General features: G+C 38.9%; 1 protein-coding gene across 1 annotated transcript in view; it reads left to right on the top strand.

Moving 5' to 3' along the window:
* The window catches only part of kdm3b (lysine (K)-specific demethylase 3B), a 137,815-nt gene that overhangs the window by 102,774 nt on the left and 16,352 nt on the right, over window positions 1–18,689 (top strand). The window contains exons 15-22 of the mRNA XM_078550661.1: window positions 2,818–2,945; window positions 4,527–4,857; window positions 7,689–7,948; window positions 8,924–9,193; window positions 11,218–11,389; window positions 16,211–16,301; window positions 16,385–16,515; window positions 17,786–17,905. Of these exons, the coding sequence (XP_078406787.1) occupies window positions 2,818–2,945; window positions 4,527–4,857; window positions 7,689–7,948; window positions 8,924–9,193; window positions 11,218–11,389; window positions 16,211–16,301; window positions 16,385–16,515; window positions 17,786–17,905 (1,503 nt within the window). The remainder of the gene's footprint in view (window positions 1–2,817; window positions 2,946–4,526; window positions 4,858–7,688; window positions 7,949–8,923; window positions 9,194–11,217; window positions 11,390–16,210; window positions 16,302–16,384; window positions 16,516–17,785; window positions 17,906–18,689) is intronic.

Raw genomic sequence — 18,689 nt, 5'->3', positions numbered from 1 at the left:
TTAAAAATGCAAATTGCCCCCTTGACACCTATGTTTCTAAACTTGCCCATGTTTATCTGATTACCATTTCAAATCTACTTCTTTCTATACATCAAAGCAGCTGGACTAGCTGGCTTTAATCCAATTAAAACACACACCACTAAACTATTTTAAAAAAATAATTCCCAATAACATTATAGACACTAATCTCCATGACAGTAGGGTTAATCTAGCTTTGTGCCATATCCACAAAATGTAACAAAAAAAACATCGATCCTTATCCCATACCTTTAGGTCCTTAGCCACTACGCCATTAATTACAATGGGACATGTTGGTGTCCTCCAGTATTTGACACAAATGTTTCTTTGAGGCACAACTTGCTCAATAAGAGTTTCAAATTCCCTATAGACTATTCCAGCATCCCTCAACAGAGCTTTTAATTTCTGTGACATAGGGTGTACGAATTCTCTATGTAATTTCCAAATAATACTTTTCCTGTCAGCTAGCCCCTCATCCCCTGAAACCAACAATATAGCCTGGACTTCCCAATGAGAAACATCCAACTTCCTCAATGGTATGCAGTATTGCCCTGGTAGGGTGAAATGTAAATCCATGGCTTTCCCAAATACAAGTGCTTTGTCACTTTCCACACCTGTGCTTTTTTCATTGAGAACTTGCTCAATATTAAAAAGTATCTCGCTGGAGACCACATCAGAGCTATGAAGAGACTTATTCCAGCTATTTTGCATTGGATGACAAAGACTTTAGCGTATAGTCATCCCCAAGCTTAAAGCAGAAGGAACTTTCATACACTTTAACCTTATGTCGATCTTCATTGTCAAGAGATTCCAAGCAGCAATTGAGCCAATCCACCCCAAACACTGTAGAAGTGCAACCGCTGTCCACGACTGCACAGTTGAATGAATCGACGACCAAAACGCTCATCACCAGATTCTGGCTTCCATTAACAAATTCAATTCCTTCAAGCTGGCTACCCTCATCATTCTCAGTGTCAGAATTGTTCATATCATGCGTTACCTCAAAGACTCAATTTTTTTGCTTAGAAATTCACTGCGTAATGATAGAGTCACAACAAAAGCACCTGTTAACAGTTCCTCTTGCATTTCTAGGGTTCATAGTATCTATGGTTGCCATCCCGGTCCTGCTTTCCGTTCTGATCCACAAATTAGCTAAAGGTGTAATCCTCCTCAGACCATATATCTGCACACCATCTTTGTATTGATGCCTGCATCTAGTATTCAGACGGTCTCAAAATTCAGCAACCGTGGAGCTTCTCCATTCTTTGTATCGCTGCAGAGCTGCCTGTTTGTGACCTGATAGCGGTGGGAAATAATTGCTTTTCCAAAAAATTTTTTAAGCCTGCAGCCATTTGGTCTAAAAGAGAATCTGCTCCATGAAATTGAACCCCTGTCAGTACCAGAAGTCTGTCTATACGTGAGATCTGTGCACAATCCAGTAACTTGAACTCAGGAATCTCTAGGTCAAACTTTATCAATCTCTTACACAACCTATCAAAGTCCATAACACACACTTCCATGGACTGATAGTCCGTCGTCTTCAATTTATTAAAAATTGACCACGCTTCATAGGCTTCCAACAGATCATCTTTGTTTTAAATTCTATCCATAAATCGTAACAGAAGAGATAATCCCTGTTCAGTATCCAAGTCACCCACATCCAGCTCTGAAAATGCTTCTAATCTTTTTCCTGGTAGTGACAAAGCCAAGGCCATAGGTTGCTTTCTCTAGGGTAATGAGGTAACCCAAGTGCACATTTCCACCTTATTTTTCCACTGCTCATGTGGTTCAGACTCCCAAAAAAAACTGGATAATCAAAGTTTGAGAATTTGCAGAAAAGAGAGACAAAAAAAATGTTCTTCTTCAGCTTCCAACCTTCACAGATCGATGTTAATCTTCTGCTAACATGTTAATCTATTGAGCAGGCATCTGGTAAAGGAAGAAGCTGGAGCGAGTCTGTCTTCAACATAGGTTTATTCACAAACCCAGTATGACATAAGTGCAGACTACTTTGCCCTCCAGCACAGTTTCTCCCCGCACAGGTGGAAACTGGTTCTTATATACATGCCCTAACCTTTCCTCAATTATTATCAGCTGCTCTTAATCACAACTAGAGCATGCACTGAATTGTCACAGCATTTGCAAAGCATAAATAAGTTTTTGGAGGGAAAGGCTTAAGTTGTTATGGCATTAATAGTGTGCAGCTCTGTATATTAAATAATGCAGTGTTATATTATTTGCCCAATGCCAATCAATCTGCCTCAGGAATACAGAAGAGAATTTTGATTTCCTGCTAGTTTGTTATCTCCTAGCTTAATAGTTTATGGAGAAGCAGTTGGTTTGTATTTCATTGTAAGTGAACTGCTGTCAAATTTGCATAATTACAACCTAAGTTGATATTCTCTGCTTTACAATAATAGCTATAATTTCTGTACAATGTGGGCTAACTTATAGTATCTGTGGTTTGGGGTGCCTGGTTGCTGTAAGTTCAAAGCCTGGATAATTGCATAGATTTAAGGCTTCTCAGACCCTACAAATTCCTCATTCTTTCAGCTGTCATTTGTCTATGTATTGGCGTTATCTCACTGTGGGAGAAATCACCTACAGTTACAGCCCCTCAGAGCTAGGACAGGTCATCTGACCCCATTTAGCTGTGTTTAAAGTCACTTCATTAACCCTGTGCTGCTGTTGGCTGTAGAACAAGTTTACTCTGTATATTTCGTGTGTCTCATTTTTTAAGATACATTTTAAAGAAATAGTCTGACCTGATCATTTCTGAAAACATTCCTCTCTTAACAGCTCTTTATGATATTGGAGACATGGTTCATGCAACAAGGGGAAAGTGGGGTATCAAAGCAAACTGCCCATGTATTACCAAACAGCTCAAGCCTCTGCCCAAGCCAGCAGCACCAAATGGAGTGTCACAGGTAGGTTTTATTGATTTTGGATATTGACATTCGGAACCTAGCATTCGAGAGTAGCTACTTTAAAATATGATAGCCTGTCTTCAGGATCTTAAAAGAGCATCAATAAGGCAAACATCAATATGATTAGCATGGTCATATTCAATTTCAAATATGAAGGATGAAGAGATTTAACTATAAATGTATAGGGTAGTGTATTTATGGGAAATGGATTTCCAGTGGAAGCATTTTTGTCTGTTTCTATCAGAAAATTAGAGAGTTGGATATGCGCCTGGAAAAAAATTGATAGAGGTATACGTATATAACAGATATTATGGGATGTAATATGTTTTTGGACACTTGCACCACTCAGGAAGACCTCTGCATAATTTCCATTGGCTTGTCTTTTGCACAAGTTATAAACCAACAGCAGTTCCAATAAAATGTTAGAAACAGGTATCAGAAAAATTTGATTACTAATGTCTTTGCACCAAGGGAAGTTCTAGTGATGTATGTGTTAGATAGGGGAAGAATGTAAGGTATTAATTGTGATCTCAAAAAGGAGATAAAATTGGGTCTGTATGGTACAAAAACAGTGATAGATGATATTTCTGATATTCTGTTAAGTATTTCATATTTTACGATCAAATAAAGGTTCTATTTGATGCATTTTGGTTGAAGCAAACAACAACAGAGTAATTTTACTCTGAATGAAAATAAACTCAGTGCTGTGGAAAAGCAGCGGGACATGAACAAGGGTAAGATGCTAGTACAGGACATTAAAGGCAGCACCTCAGCTTCATAAAGACTGCTTTTTAAAAAAATAAAGCTATTGGAGTTCTAGGTTTTATCTTGAGGTATAGAATTTAAAAGCCAAGAGGTAATGATGAACTAATGAAAGTTTTAATAAGCCCTCAGTTTGAGTACTTTCTGCAGTTGTGAGCTCTATAGGGAGGATATTGGGATTGTTATCTGATATGAAGAAATACAAATATGAAGAAAAACTTGAAAATTTTGTTTTTTTTCATTGAAGCAATAACTAGATGATAAAATAAGTATTTAAAATTCTGAAAGGATGGTAAATTAAACCTTACTTTTTCTAGTAGTTGAGGGCTCAAGATTGAGGGGCCAGAGATATATGTTTAAACGTGCAAGATTTAGAACAAAGAACAGGATAAACTTCTTCAAAGAGCTTTGAGGTTATGGAATTCATTGACAGGGTTGTTGAGGCAGAAACTATATCACTATTGATGATTGTATAGGTGGATGAAGGGATCTGGCAATAGGACGGGTAAATGTGATTAAAGCTATTTGCTCGAGTTTTTTGATTATTTCACAGGATGTGGACGTTGTTGGCTAGGCCTGCATTTTTTGCCCATCCCTAATTGTCCTTGAGAAGGTGTTGGTGAGCCACCGCCTTGAACAGCTGTGCACATGTGGTTTAGGTACATATACACAGTGCTGTTAGAAAGGGAGCAGTGGGTTAATAATACAAACTTGTTGGGCTAAATGTTTCTGTGTTGCAACCTCTTAGCATTTAAACCAGTCTTGTCATTTGTAAATGAATGTTTTTGTATTATTTGAAATTCTGGACTTTCTTTTTAGCTTTCAAGCAGTCTTCCAAATCCTGCCAGTGCAGTTGCTATGAATGAAGTGTCAGCAAGCAGTGGAGGCTCCATTATGTTACCTCAACCTGATGGCAGTTTAGTGGAAGTGAAACCAGACCCAGCAGATAGCAGCAGTGGTGCGGTTGGTGCAGACAATACCATGAACCAGGGCGAGAGCAGTAGTAATAATGTGAGCTTTGTAGGTGACAACGAAGGGCTCTCCACCACAGCCAGCTTGAAGGATGGCACACTGAGTTCAGCAGACACTACATCAGCATTACACTGGTTGGCTGACCTAGCCACACAGAAAGCAAAGGAGGAAAAGAAAGGTAAATTTCATTTTCTAATTTAATACTTCAGTCCATTCCTGGAGTGTGTCATTCAATCACTTTATAATTAGACTGTTGGGCTTATGTGATTGGATGTGATGGAGGGCAGAGAGAGTTTTGCAAATATATTTCTGATGATACAGAAATATTGTTTTGATTCTGTAGCTACTGGTAATCGTGTAGCAGCCACCATGGCAGATAATTTGCAATGGGATGAGATTTAATAATTATGTGCATGGATGGAGAGATGTATTAAAGGTACAAGTCTATCGCATATGATCCAAATTGGACAAATCCAGATCACTTTTAAGATGTCAATGGACTGTAAATTACACTGGTGTAGTACTCATTCTTGTCACCAGGTGGCAAATACTGAGCTATAAGTGAGTTAGTATTAGTAAGGAAGTTAGAAGAAAACCAAACAAGGAAGATTTTTTTAAGAAGAGAAATTAAATGGTAGAGGTGAATGAGGGAAATTACTGAATGGAAAAAATACCATTAAGACCTGGAGAAAACCAACCTAATTGGTAGTAATTCCTAGATATTCAACAACATGGCTGCATTTTCTGTGATCAACACCTGTGACTTCAAGATCATAATCATCAGATTTATAATCCAAATATCTTTCATTTCCACATAATGCAAATTTAAACCTAGCTTATAGTTGGTGGAGGGGGCCGAATCACTGAATATATAGACCCTTAACAGAAAGTAATAAATATTTGATTTAATACCTTTGACATTCTCAAGCTATCCCAAAGCGGTTTGTCTCCCAATACATTATTTTTGAGCTGTAGTCACTTGTAGCTAATTTGCACATAGCAAAGTCCAAAAATGATAATATAAATGAACAGTTAAGCTGTTTTTAGTGGTGTTGATTGTGTTATGCCTTCCTCATGTGCCTTCCCCTTAAATGCATCTTTGTTATTTTTCCCAATTTATGGTTTTATTTTCCTGAGACTGAGATGTCAGTTGTTTTTTTGCCTTATCAGACTATTTTTCCTGCTGTAAAACTATTTCAGGTTTCATTTGTTGCTTTGTGAAGCTGTTGCTTGAAAATATTTTTGAAGAAATTGTCCATTGACTAGATGTAGCAGATAATCTCAAACAAGTGCTGCTTGTGGGTATGCTTTCATCATTACCAACAGTCACTGAAGGGGGTTGTCATCCAGTATACATTGAAACTAGCATCAGAAAGACAAGATGGTCCACTAAGTCAAGTAGGCTCTGTAAAAATCAATACTATTGATGGTGGTTAACTGTCACCCCAACTTGAGATCTTGGACCCAATGGTGATGAGCCCATGTCCTTTGTTAGGCTCAAAGAGGAGCATAGAAACAGGAATAGGCTGGTCAATCTTGTTCCACCATTCGATAAAATCATGGCTACTCTGCACCTCAGCTCTGTTACCTGCCTCAGCTCCATATCATTATCTCAATAACTATAATCGCCTTTATACTAAATAAAACATGTATTGAGTCTTAAAAATATCAGTTCACCTGACGTCTACCCTGGGATGGGGAGTTCCAGATTTCCACTTTGAAAAAATTGCCACCTGTTATCACCCTTGAATGTCCTAGCAAACCTTACAATTTTGCACCCTGGATTGCCACACCAATGGAAATAGTTTCCCTGTGTCTACACTACCAAATCGTTTTTTGTCATTTTAAGTGCTTTGATTAGATAAATCATAAAATCTCTACACTCAATGGATACAAGTCAAGTTTATGAGGTCAGCTTCCTCTACCTTTGTAAAAATGGTTTAGCCCATTGAGGTGGCATCACTTGATACCATGCCTGAACTTGTGCTGCCCTCTAATTTATAAACTTGATACAGTTGCAGCATAATTAAGTGTAAGACACCCTTAGTAGTGTATCGCAGCAACTTGTGAACCTGACGGCATTTACATGGTACCAAGCAGTGCCACCTCAATGGACTAAGCAATTCTTAAGGGATGCAAGCCAAGTTTATGTGGTTAGCTTCCTCTATCTTTTGAGTATAGAAGATTTAATGAGTTACCTAATCAAAGTGTTTAAAATGGCAAAAGGGTTTGGTAGATTAGATGCAGGGAAATTATTTCCAATGGTGTGGGAATCCTAGTTGCAGAGGACAAAATTTGCATTTTGTTGCTGCAGAATTTGCATGTGCTTGTTGCCAAATTTGGGCTTTAAAATGCTGTACAACAGGGCTCCTGCTGTAAATAAATACTGGATATGATTATGTTCTGTCCCCTCTGGGAGAAAGAACAGATGCATCCTCCCAGAGGAAACAACTTAATATAATGTGCATGATTTTACTAATGTTGAAAACAATTTCAAGGGACCATCCCCTCAGTGATTTCCCAGGGGAGACTGGCATCCACAAATGAGCCCCAGTTTTTGCATTGCCAAATATGGCTCCTTATTCCAGTAGCAAACTTGTGGACCTACAGAAAAAACTGGGTATCTGAATCTGCTGGCAGGAAACTGGAGCCAGATTTAGCAGTATAAACATGGTTTACAGAGATTTGGGCGATTGTTTGGAGTGGTTGATCACGGTATATAGCACCTTACAGCAGCTTGATGGGACAATGATAATACCTCCCTTTCAGACCTGATGCATCCTTGGAGCAGATTTGTTAAGGTTCATATCTAAAGTGCACAACGAGATAATCCAGACTTTTACGTCCCCGTTAATGGCTGTGATTGAGGACTTTATGGAAGCTGTCATTTGTAGTACTTACAAAGTTAGCTATCATTAATAACAGACAAAGGATGTGGTTATTGCCTTCTCTAATACATGTCAATTTATATTTTATTAGTTCAACATTTTATCTTTCCCTCCTTCCCAGAAAGCAGCAGTTCTTTGCGATCTGTGTTGAATCAAAGCCAAGATTCCAGGCCTCCCTTAGCACTGGACTCATTCAACGCTTTGTCCAAGCCTCCCTCCATTTTAGAGCCGTTCAGCAGCCTTTTGTCTGGAGGCCCTTCGACTACCAAGACAGAAGGCTCAAGCCTTAGGGATCTGTTAAATTCTGCCCCAGGGAAATTACAGCGAGGAGCTGTTGAGACTAGCCTTCCGTTTCCTTCAGTCTTCACATCTGTTTCAGCGGTAAGTATGGCTAAGAGAATTGTAATGTTTGAAATTCTGAATATTAAAAAAAAAATCAGTTTTTCACCTTGATATTGTGGTGATATCAAAGCCTGCAGGGAGCTCACTCTGGCTTCTCACTGGCATTTTTAGAATTTCCTGTTAGAGAAGGAAATCATGACTATTAAGCATCTTCTTCATCTCTGTACAATTGAGAAAGGTCCTGATTCAACAGATTGAAGTAAAAAGAATGTTGATATACAAGTAGATTTATACAACACAAGTCTAGGGCAGTTCTAACACAAAAAACAATAAAGCTGAGAATATCATCCCCAGTTTTGGGCACCATGTTTTTATTAAGAATAAGTACAGGGATTGGTAAAAGTTCAGAGGCTATAGGAATGCTGCTGAGTCTAAATCTGGTAAACCTGTTTCATTTGGACATTAAGTACTAAGGCAACATGATGTAGCCATTATATAGGGAAACTAATCAGTGGTGTGAACAGTGAAGAATTTTTTTTGCTGAACAGGGAACATACAAATACAAGCTAAGAAATTAAAACTAATTGCACATTCAATAAGTGCAAAATCAGTAGAAGCATTTCTGGAAAGAATGAGCAGATTTTTTAAAAGAGATGAGGGTTTTTTTTTCATTCGTTCATGGAATGTGGGTGTTGCTGGCTAGGGCAGCATTTATTGCCCATCCTTAATTGCCCTTGAGAAGGTGGTGCTGAGCTGCCTTGAAGTACCGCAGCCCATATGGCATAGAACACCCAAGTATGGAATTGGTGTAAAATCTGAAGGGAAATAAAATTATCTAAATGCTATGGGGGTTTCAACGACCTTTTCATTCATCTTATATATGCTATGTTAATGACCCAAAATGTTAATTCTACCTACCTTGCTTAAAGAAAGCAACTATATTATTTGAAATAACTCCTTTGTTACTGGCTGTTAGTTGTTAACCCTGGTTTTTTGTGTGATTTTTAAACACAGACTGATAAGGGGAAGGGAGGCCTACCAAACTTTTTGGATCACATAATTGCATCAGTAGTAGAGAATAAAATGTCTACAGACACGTCAAAGCGAAGTGGGAATCCCACAGAAGCATTGAAGGAGACCAAGAAGCAAGGTGTAATGGAAATGAGTGTTCTGGACCCAAACACGCAACACTGCTGGCTCTGTGATGGTCGTCTGCTCTGCCTCCAAGACCCCAGCAACAAAAATAACTGGAAAATCTTCAGGGAATGCTGGAAGCAGGGACAGGTAGCTATACTAGAGCATGATCCCACATTATCGATGTGCGCATGCAAGTCCTTGAATAAGTTTCCAGTTGGCTAGTTAATGGTAGAAATGGGAAAACAAGAGTCACTTTAGGTGGGGTGTAGGTAGGAACCTGTCCAATATCGCACAAATTTTTTGTGAATGCACCATAAAAAAGAATTATTTGAAAGCATCCAGTGGATTCTTCCAATTATTCTCCTCCAACGACCAAAGAAGCAAATGTGACGTGAGAAAAAACTTTTTCACACCGTTATGACCAATGCAGTTGGTAAGGCTGAGTTACTTAAAAATACCAGAGGGAAACTTTAAACAACTGTCATAACATATATTTTTAAGTGTTACGTTTGAGATGCGACTCTAAATTCAGGAATCAGACCACCAGTTCTCGAAGTTTTACATTAAACTAAATGAAATATTTTATTAATATACACAGGTTAAAATATATATACACAGGGCTTCAAATTACTACTACCATAACTTTTAACAAATTCCCAAACTAATCTCCATTAAGGCAACAGCAACCGATAGACTTAACCAGACACCAGGCAAAGCATTTTCACCTTACAAATTCAAAACTAGGTTCTTTTCACTTTGGCTCCTGTGAAGACAGCTGGAGGCTTACAGTTGCCTTTTGATCTCACATTGCCTCTGCCCTGCACACACAAAACTGCTGAAGCTATACCTACCGCCGCCCATTGAATGTAAATTCTCATTGTATCACCAGCCTCTTCTAACAATAAAACCCCTTTCATATGACCAATTTTATTAGTAATATAAACATATTTCTTGGTATCTGCTAGATAGGTGTCAGTTTTCACACCACTTCTTGAATGCTCTATTCAAAAAATGCAAATACACTCTTTCTCTCTTACATGTCAAAACTAGTACACATCAAAGCACCCAGACTAGCTGGCTTTAATCCAATTATGACACAGCCAGAGACTAAACATCTATTTTAAAAGAAACTTAATTTCCAATAATATTATATACATTAATAGCTTCATGACAACACAATGAGTGGTTTGGGTCTGGAATGCACTGCCTGGAAGTATGGTGGAGGCAGGTTCAATTGAGGCATTCAGGGGGGTATTAGATGATTATTTGAATAGAAACAATGTGCAGGAGTATGGGGAATAGATGGGACAATGGCACTAGGCCATAATGCTCATTTGGAGAGCTGGTGCAGACACAATGGGCCGAATGGTTGCCTCCTGTACCGTTAAAATTCAGTGATCTGTCATTTTAAGGCCTTATTAGTCACTTTGTCCTCCTTGTATTTTATAATTTTGTCTGAAGCATGACTCGATTGTTCTTCCATGAACATGTTGCCAGAAGATCATGAAATTTCAAGTTTAGCATTTTGTCGATCTTCTCACTTATTCATGCTACTAATTGCTGTCCGGCAATTTCAAAATTTGCAGTTTAAGCATTTCCGATTTCAATCTGTAAAGGAGCTGTGTGGATCAATTCTTGTGGTTTTAGTGAAAATTATTGTTTTAATGTGAAAACTCAGTATGGCAAATGTTTCAACCTGGCCTTGGGTTTTAGCCCCATTGTCCCATTTTGCACTAATATGGCACTCCATTTTTATGCCCATTGTGTGCATGATTAAATGCATGAGAAAGAAAATGAGATAATTTTCTTTCTCATAATCTCCTATTCTGTGTGTGAGTAGTCACTCTATGCCTTTTTTAAAAAAAAAACCATGCACACCTGATTATTTCACCTCAGTCATCTGTGAATGTAGCCTCTCAAAGTTGCCTTTTTAAAAAAATCTGTGTTGGTTCATACAAGTAGTAAAAGGTTTTGGAATTTGCTGTTCTTGCATGAGTGGCTGTTCAATCCTTGTGCAGCCTCCATTTACTCGTTTGATTTTTTTTAAACTGCTGACCATGTTAATAAGTCATTATCTAATTCAGGTACATGACACACTCATTGGTTTAAGAAAGAGTGCTTTGAATTCCCAGCAGAGCTTTTTCTCAGGGTTAGTGTTTTGCTCTTCTCAGCCGGTGTTGGTGTCTGGTGTCCATAAGAAGCTGAATTCAGCCCTCTGGAAACCTGAAGCTTTCAGCCGGGAGTTTGGGGACCAAGAGGTTGATCTGGTCAACTGTAGGAATTGTGCGATCATCTCTGATGTGAAAGTTCGGGACTTTTGGGATGGTTTTGAAGTCATTGCAAGTAAGTACATTGATTGTTTTCCAAAGTATGTTAAATATTGTAATTTCAAGTCCCTGTATGAAACCAAAAGTAGAAAACAATGTTGTACATAGCGGACAAGCAAGACCACCTGGATTCTGTTTTCATGGAAGATGCATTGAATCAATAAATGCAATCTCCAAAGTGGAAGTAAAAATCCCAGGATTTATAATTAACTAATTTGATTTTGTGTGGGCATGGTAAACCAGTGATTCTACTGATCACCATATTGTCATTTAGGTTTAATGAAAAATCACTCAGACATGGGATAAATGTTTGAAATTTGGATTTCAACATCAACTTCTGGAAAACTCTTCTAGAATGTTTTAAAAGGCACACGTGAGAGCCTATTGCTCAATGTAAATTGAGGAGTGATAATTCAACCAGCTGTCCAATAGTATGAGCTCAATGCCTCAGGAGCTAAACTCAAATGACGGGTATCATTCCGAGGTTGGTGTTAAGATGCTGCACTGAACTCTGATGGAAACTGATTTCCTCCTCCTGCTGTTGCTGCACCTCGAGTGTAAGCAGAATCAGCTTTAGTGATTTAATATTATATTTGTGTTATATTATTTATATTAATGTTATATTTTGCACTTGTAGCAATGCTTCCCCTAACTCTAGGTCATGAAAAGGGGCTTAGGGGTGGCTCTAATTATATAAATGTTTTGTGCAATAGCTTATTCAACTGTCAGTTTTAGAATCAATGGGAAATTCCTGTGTTGCTTGTTGGACGCATCTTGTCACATGGTAGAATAGCTTCTATACATATGTAACTCTGAGCATGAAGGCCTAAAGAGTCTTGCCCCAGGCATGGCACTATATTCATATTTGCCAGAGACTTCTGAATCACTTGCAGAAAGGCACAGCAATAGCTGAAGCAACTTTAATAATAGACACTATGAAAGAAAATAAATCCCAGTCCATGATCATCATCTGTACTTTTCAGCTCAGCCTCCATTAAAAGAAAGATATCTGACAAGTATGTTACCAAATAGTTTGTAAAACATGCACACTTCATAATTATATGTTTTAAATGTCAGAACACATTATAAAAGCTTCGCTGTCATTTGGAAACCTCAAGTCAGTTGTTAGATAATGCTTTAATTTTACAATGCCATATCCAGCAGGACCAAGATACTAAATTCAATCTGTGACCATATTGTACTAGGAATATATTTTGCACTTGTAGCAATGCTTCCTCTAACTCTAGGTCATGAAAACGGACTTAGGGGTGGCTCTAATTGTATAAATGTTTTGTGCAATAGCTTATTCAACGGTCACTAAAGCTGGTGGCTCCTTGTCAGGATGCTGTATGTTCTCATGAATTTGACTACTCTCAATCTTTAAATTAGAAATATGCATTGATATTAGACCATAATAAGACATAGGAGCAGAAATTAGGCCATTCAGCCCATCAAGTCTGGTCTGCCATTCAATCATGGCTGATAAGTTTCTCAACCCCATTCTCCCGCCTTCTCCCCGTAACCTTTGATCCCCTTACCAATCAAGAAACTATCTATCTCGGTCTTAAATACACTCAATGACCTGGCCTCCACAGCCTTCTGTGGCAATGAATTCCATAGATTCACCATTCTCTGGCTAAAGAAGTTTCTCCTCATCTCTGTTCTAAAAGGTCTTCCCTTTACTCTGAGGCTGTGCCCTCGGGTCCAAGTCTCTCCTACTAATGGAAATATCTTCCCCACGTCCACTCTATCCAGGCCTTTCAGTATTCTGTAAGTTTCAATCAGATCCCCCCCTCATCCGTCTAAACTCCATCGAGTATAGACCCAGAGTTCTCAAACGTTCCTCATATGTTAAACCCTTCATTCCTGAGATCGTTCTCGTGAACCTCCTCTGGACCCTCTCCAGGGTCAGAACATCCTTCCTGAGATACGGGGTCCAAAATTGCTCACAATATTCTAAATGTGGTCTGACCAGAGCCTTATAAAGCCTCAGCAGCACATCCCTGCTTTTATATTCTAGTCCTCTCGAAATAAATGCCAACATTGCATTTGCCTTCCTAACTACCGACTCAACCTGCAAGTTAACCTTAAGAGAATCCTGAACTAGGGCTCCCAAGTCCCTTTTCACTCCAGATTTCTGAATTCTCTCCCCATTTAGAAAATAGTCTATGTCTCTATTCTTCCTACCAAAGTGCATGACCTCACACTTCCTCACGTTGTATTCCATCTGCCACTTCTTTGCCCATTCCCCTAACCTATCCAAATCCTTCTGCAGCCTCCCTGCCTCCTCAATACTACCTGTCCCTCCACCTATCTTTGTATCATATGCAAACTTAGCCAGGATGCCCTCAGTTCCTTCATCTAGATCATTAATGTATAAAGTGAAAAGTTGTGGTCCCAACACTGACCCCTGCGGAACTCCACTAGTCACCGGCCGCCATCCTGAGAAGGACCCCCTTATCCCCACTCTCTGCCAGACAGCCAATCTTCTATCCATGCTAGTACCTTGCCTCTAACACCATAGGCTCTTATTTTTCTAAGCAGTCTCCTGTGTGGCACCTTGTCAAAGGTCTTCTGGAAGTTCAAGTAGATAACATCCATTGGCTCTCCTTTGTCTAACCTACTTGTTACCTCCTCAAAGAATTCTAGCAGATTTGTCAGGCATGAACTCCTCTTGATAAAACCATGCTGACTTTGCCCTATTTTACCATGCACTTCCAAGTATTCCGAAATCTCATCCTTAATAATGGACTCTAAAATCTTACCAGCAACCGAGGTCAGGCTATTCGGCCTGTAATTTCCCGTCTTTTGCCTCAATCCCTTCTTAAACAGGGGGGTTACATTAGCGATTTTCCAGTCCTCTGGGACCCTCCCTGACTCCAGTGATTCCCGAAAGATCACCACTAGTGCCTCCACTATCTCTTCAGCTATCTCCTTCAGAACTCTGGGGTGTAATCCATCTGGTCTAGGTGATTTATCCACCTTCAGACCTTTCAGTTTTCCTAGCACCTTCTCCTTGGTAATGGCCACCATACTCACCTCTGCCCCCCAACTCTCTTGAACTTTGGGGATGTTACTCGTGTCTTCCACCGTGAAGACTGACGCAAAGTACCTATTCAGTTCCTCCACCATTTCTTTGTTCCCCACTACTACTACTCCAGCGTCATTTTCCAGCGGCCCAATGTCCACTTTTGCCTCTCTCTTACCCTTTATATATCTAAAAAAAACTCTTGCAATCTTCTTTTATATTACTGGCTAGTTTACCCTCATATTTAATCTTCTCCCTCCTTATTTCTTTTTTAGTTGTCCTCTGTTGGTCTTTGTAGGTTTCCCAATCCCCTGGTTTCCTACTGCTCTTCGCCGCATTGTATGCTTTCTCTTTAGCTTTTATGCTATCCCTGACTTCTCTTGTCAGCCATGGTTGCCTCGTCCTCCCTTTAGTATGCTTCTTCTTCCTAGGGATGAATTTTTGCTGTGTCTCCCAAATTACTCCCAGAAACTCCTGCCATTGCTGTTCCACTGTCTTTCCTGCTAGGCTCATCTCCCAGTCAATTCTGGCCAGCTCCTCCCTCATGCCTCTGTAGTTGCCTTTATTCAACTGTAATACTGTTACATCTGATTGCAGCTTTTTCCTCTCAAATTGCAGGGTAAATTCTATCATATTATATGGTCACTTCCTCCTAAGGGTTCCTTCACCTTAAGCTCCCTTATCAAATCTGCCTCATTACACATCACTAAATCTAGAATTGCCTGTTCCCTAGTGGGCTCCACCACAAGCTGCTCCAAAAAGCCATCTCGTAGACATTCCACAAATTCCTTTTCTTGGGATCCACTACCAACCTGATTTTCCTAGTCTACCTGCATATTGAAATCCCCCATGATCACTGTAACCTTCCCTTTCTTACACGCCTTTTCCATCTCCTGGTGTATCTTGTGCCCCACATCCTGACTACTGTTTGGAGACCTGTACATAACTCCCATTATGGTTTTTTTACCTTTGCGGTTCCTCAACTCTACCCACACAAAATCTACATCATCTGACCCTACGTCGTTTCTTGCTATCAATTTAATTTCATTTCTTACTAACAAAGCAACCCCACCCCCTCTGCCAACCTGCCTATCTTTTCGATAGGATGTATATCCTTGTATATTTAGCTCCCAGTCCTGATCCCCTTGCAGCCATGTCTCCGTGATGCCCACCACATCATACCTGCCAATTTCAATCTGCGCCACAAGCTCATTTACCTTATTTAACATACTGCGTGCATTCAGATACAACACCTTCAGTCCTGTATTTCCCGTCCCCTTTCTCATTGTCGTCCCTTTATCTGATGTGCTTGAAGTTAGATTCCTAGCCCTTTCCAAACACTCTGTCCTATTTTGTGTTCTGGAGATTTTAATAGCCTCTCCTGGGCTCTCCTTTCTTCTCAGTTTCTTCATAATTTCCCATGGTTGAATCCGCCCCCCCACATGCTAACCTGCTGGTTTGTTTCCCATTAGTCGTACTAAAGCTGAATATAGCCTTATACCTGCTCTGTCAAGAAAATACAATTTGCAATTTCATTGACTTGTCTCCTCTTAGAATATTAACACATTCTATGTGTATGATATCAATTCCGTAATGGGACCGTGCCCCAATAGTTTTCCTGTCCTACAATGGATAATGGCATAATAACTTGTATATTGAAACTGAGCTGTCCTCATGAGTAAGGAAGATCATACCTGTTCCTGATAGTCAAACTGTTTCGTACATATAAACAGATAAAAGTTTTTTGGAGCCATGATCACTTATTCAAAATTCCTGGAGTCCAATTTGAATTATGCTTTTGTGCCACAGAACGCTTGAAGTCTGAAGGAGGGCAACCAATGGTTTTGAAGCTCAAAGACTGGCCTCCAGGTGAAGACTTTAGGGACATGATGCCAACCAGGTAATAAAATTTGTGCTCATGCTGACATCTTCAGGCTCTTTTAATATAGATGCAAAAATTTATCCTCATTTCTTGTTTTGCAGGTTTGATGATTTGATGAACAACCTCCCTCTACCTGAATACACAAAGAGAGATGGAAGGTTAAACCTGGCTTCAAGGCTTCCAAACTATTTTGTGCGGCCTGATCTAGGACCAAAGATGTACAATGCCTATGGTGAGTATTATAAATTGTATTAATAGGTTCCCTCTAGATAGCACAGGTATGTCAACATTTTAATTCCTGGCCTTCCACAAACTTCGTTTAAATGTTTGTGTGTACGTCATTTTGGATGACTACAGATTCTGACCCAAGCCTAGAATTTCAGGTTAGCAACAGAATGTTTCTATTCCTATCATGTAAAATAACTGATCCTAGCCAAATCGTTTGATTACATAAACATTGATCAGGCGGAACATACTTGCACAGTATATTACCTAATGTTAATGCATTCTATTATTGTGTAATATTTAACTCATGGTTATTGTGTTGTGAATATAGTATAATATTTTGTGCATGTTTTAATTAATTTTCAAACCTTGGAAGAGAAATTTCTGTTATTCCCGGGAATCATGGCAGGCAGTGATTCACTTAGGTGTAAATGATAAGACACAAAGTATTGTCTAGATAAGATGGATAGGTAAGCTAAAAATAAACTTCAACATGCCAAAATTTGTACCCCCATTGTTTTTGACAAAGTAAACCACAACTCAGTTGTGCTTCTCCTGTGAGACTTACTAGAGGCTGTAAGGCTTATTGAAGGATTTCAAGTGTTATTGGAAACCCAGCATGGGATGATACAGATAAAGACATGACATCCAAAGCAATTTACACTCTTGATGTTCTTATCAGTGAAATGAAGCCACTTAAACGAAATATATACTTTGATGAACATTATATCTTTTCTGTCTAGGTTATGGTGCAGAGCTGCGAAAACATGTTTTAAAAATAAGCTCTTTAGGTAATATTGCCCTGAATTTAATAAGGAGACATCTACCTGAATCCACTACTTAAAAGTTAATGGAGAGCTGTTTGAGTTTACCATAAGTACAGATCTGTTTTGTAGTTCTGATCCGTTTTATCTCCCTTGGTCTGTTTTATCTTCCACAACCAACTTGTCTCCTCTGAACGTTCTAACTGGGGTACTTTGTCAGTTTGGCATAAGAGGAATGGACCTGGGATTCAGTAAGAGATTTTTCTACTTATCCAACATCTTTGTTAGGTTTTCTTTCCCTTACAGCTTCCATATTTTTAGAAATTACTTTAACAAATAGTTACCATGGTTATGAAAAGTAATTTTAAGTAAATTGACCTTTTGGATGACTTTTTACTCCTTTCAAAGAATATTTGCTGCCTATCTGGTCTTTAGACTAATGGATCTTGTTAATTGTATGTGGCACTAGAATTGAATTAAAAATAAATGAAGTGCGCTGTCTTTCTTCATTAGGATTGATAACAGCAGAAGATCGAAAAGTTGGAACAACAAACCTCCATCTGGATGTGTCTGATGCGGTTAACGTGATGGTTTATGTTGGTATACCATTAGGAGAGAACAACCATGAAGAGGGTAAGTACATTTAGCAGTTTAGCTTTCAGTGGTAGATAACTTGTTCTGGTATGTGATGACTGCATAACACATGTAAAATAGTACCTTATATTATGCAGCATTTTCTGAAAAGGCTCTGAACCTTGTGTTGTCCCTTAGAATTAACCATAAATTGTGGTTTCAGTAGTGAATTTGATTTCCTTTATTTGTGTGGAAGATGAAAAATAATACTTGCAAACTATGAAAGTTCCTGTATATGATATAACTCCCTGTCACATGTGAAGTATCCTGTGTCTGATAACAGTAAGGATGAAAATTGGGTCTCACGAAAGTGAAAGGACAATGGATCACAGTGGATTTAAAACATTAGAACACTGTTCTCTGATACCAGCTGGAAATCAAATTGTGTGACTACAAAATGAGTTGGTTCAAGACCCATCTACCAGCTTTCTCACCATACCTCTTAACTCCTCTGTCCACCAGAAATCTGTTTAATTGTTTCTTGGATCTGTTCACACGATTCTCTTTAGTGGCCTTCTCTGGCAACTTATTCCACAAGTTCACTGTAACCTTTCCAGTTCAGAAACCTATTGTTCAGAAACACCAGTTCTCCAGAAATTCTTGGTGAGCAGACCCAAGTAACTCATGGCATCATTTTAGGAGTGGAAACATGGAAGATACGGTATTTGGATTAGTAAAACATTTTTTTATTGCTGCTTTATAATGTTCTATAATGTTTTATCACTGTTTTATATTTTAGGTAATATATTTATATCTGTGATGCCTTCTGGTGTGCACACTTGTC

This window comes from Cetorhinus maximus, chromosome 10, assembly GCF_964194155.1.
Source record: "Cetorhinus maximus chromosome 10, sCetMax3.hap1.1, whole genome shotgun sequence".
NCBI lineage: Eukaryota > Metazoa > Chordata > Chondrichthyes > Lamniformes > Cetorhinidae > Cetorhinus > Cetorhinus maximus.
Note: the sequence above shows the minus strand (reverse complement) of the source record. Positions and strands in the feature narration are given on the sequence as shown.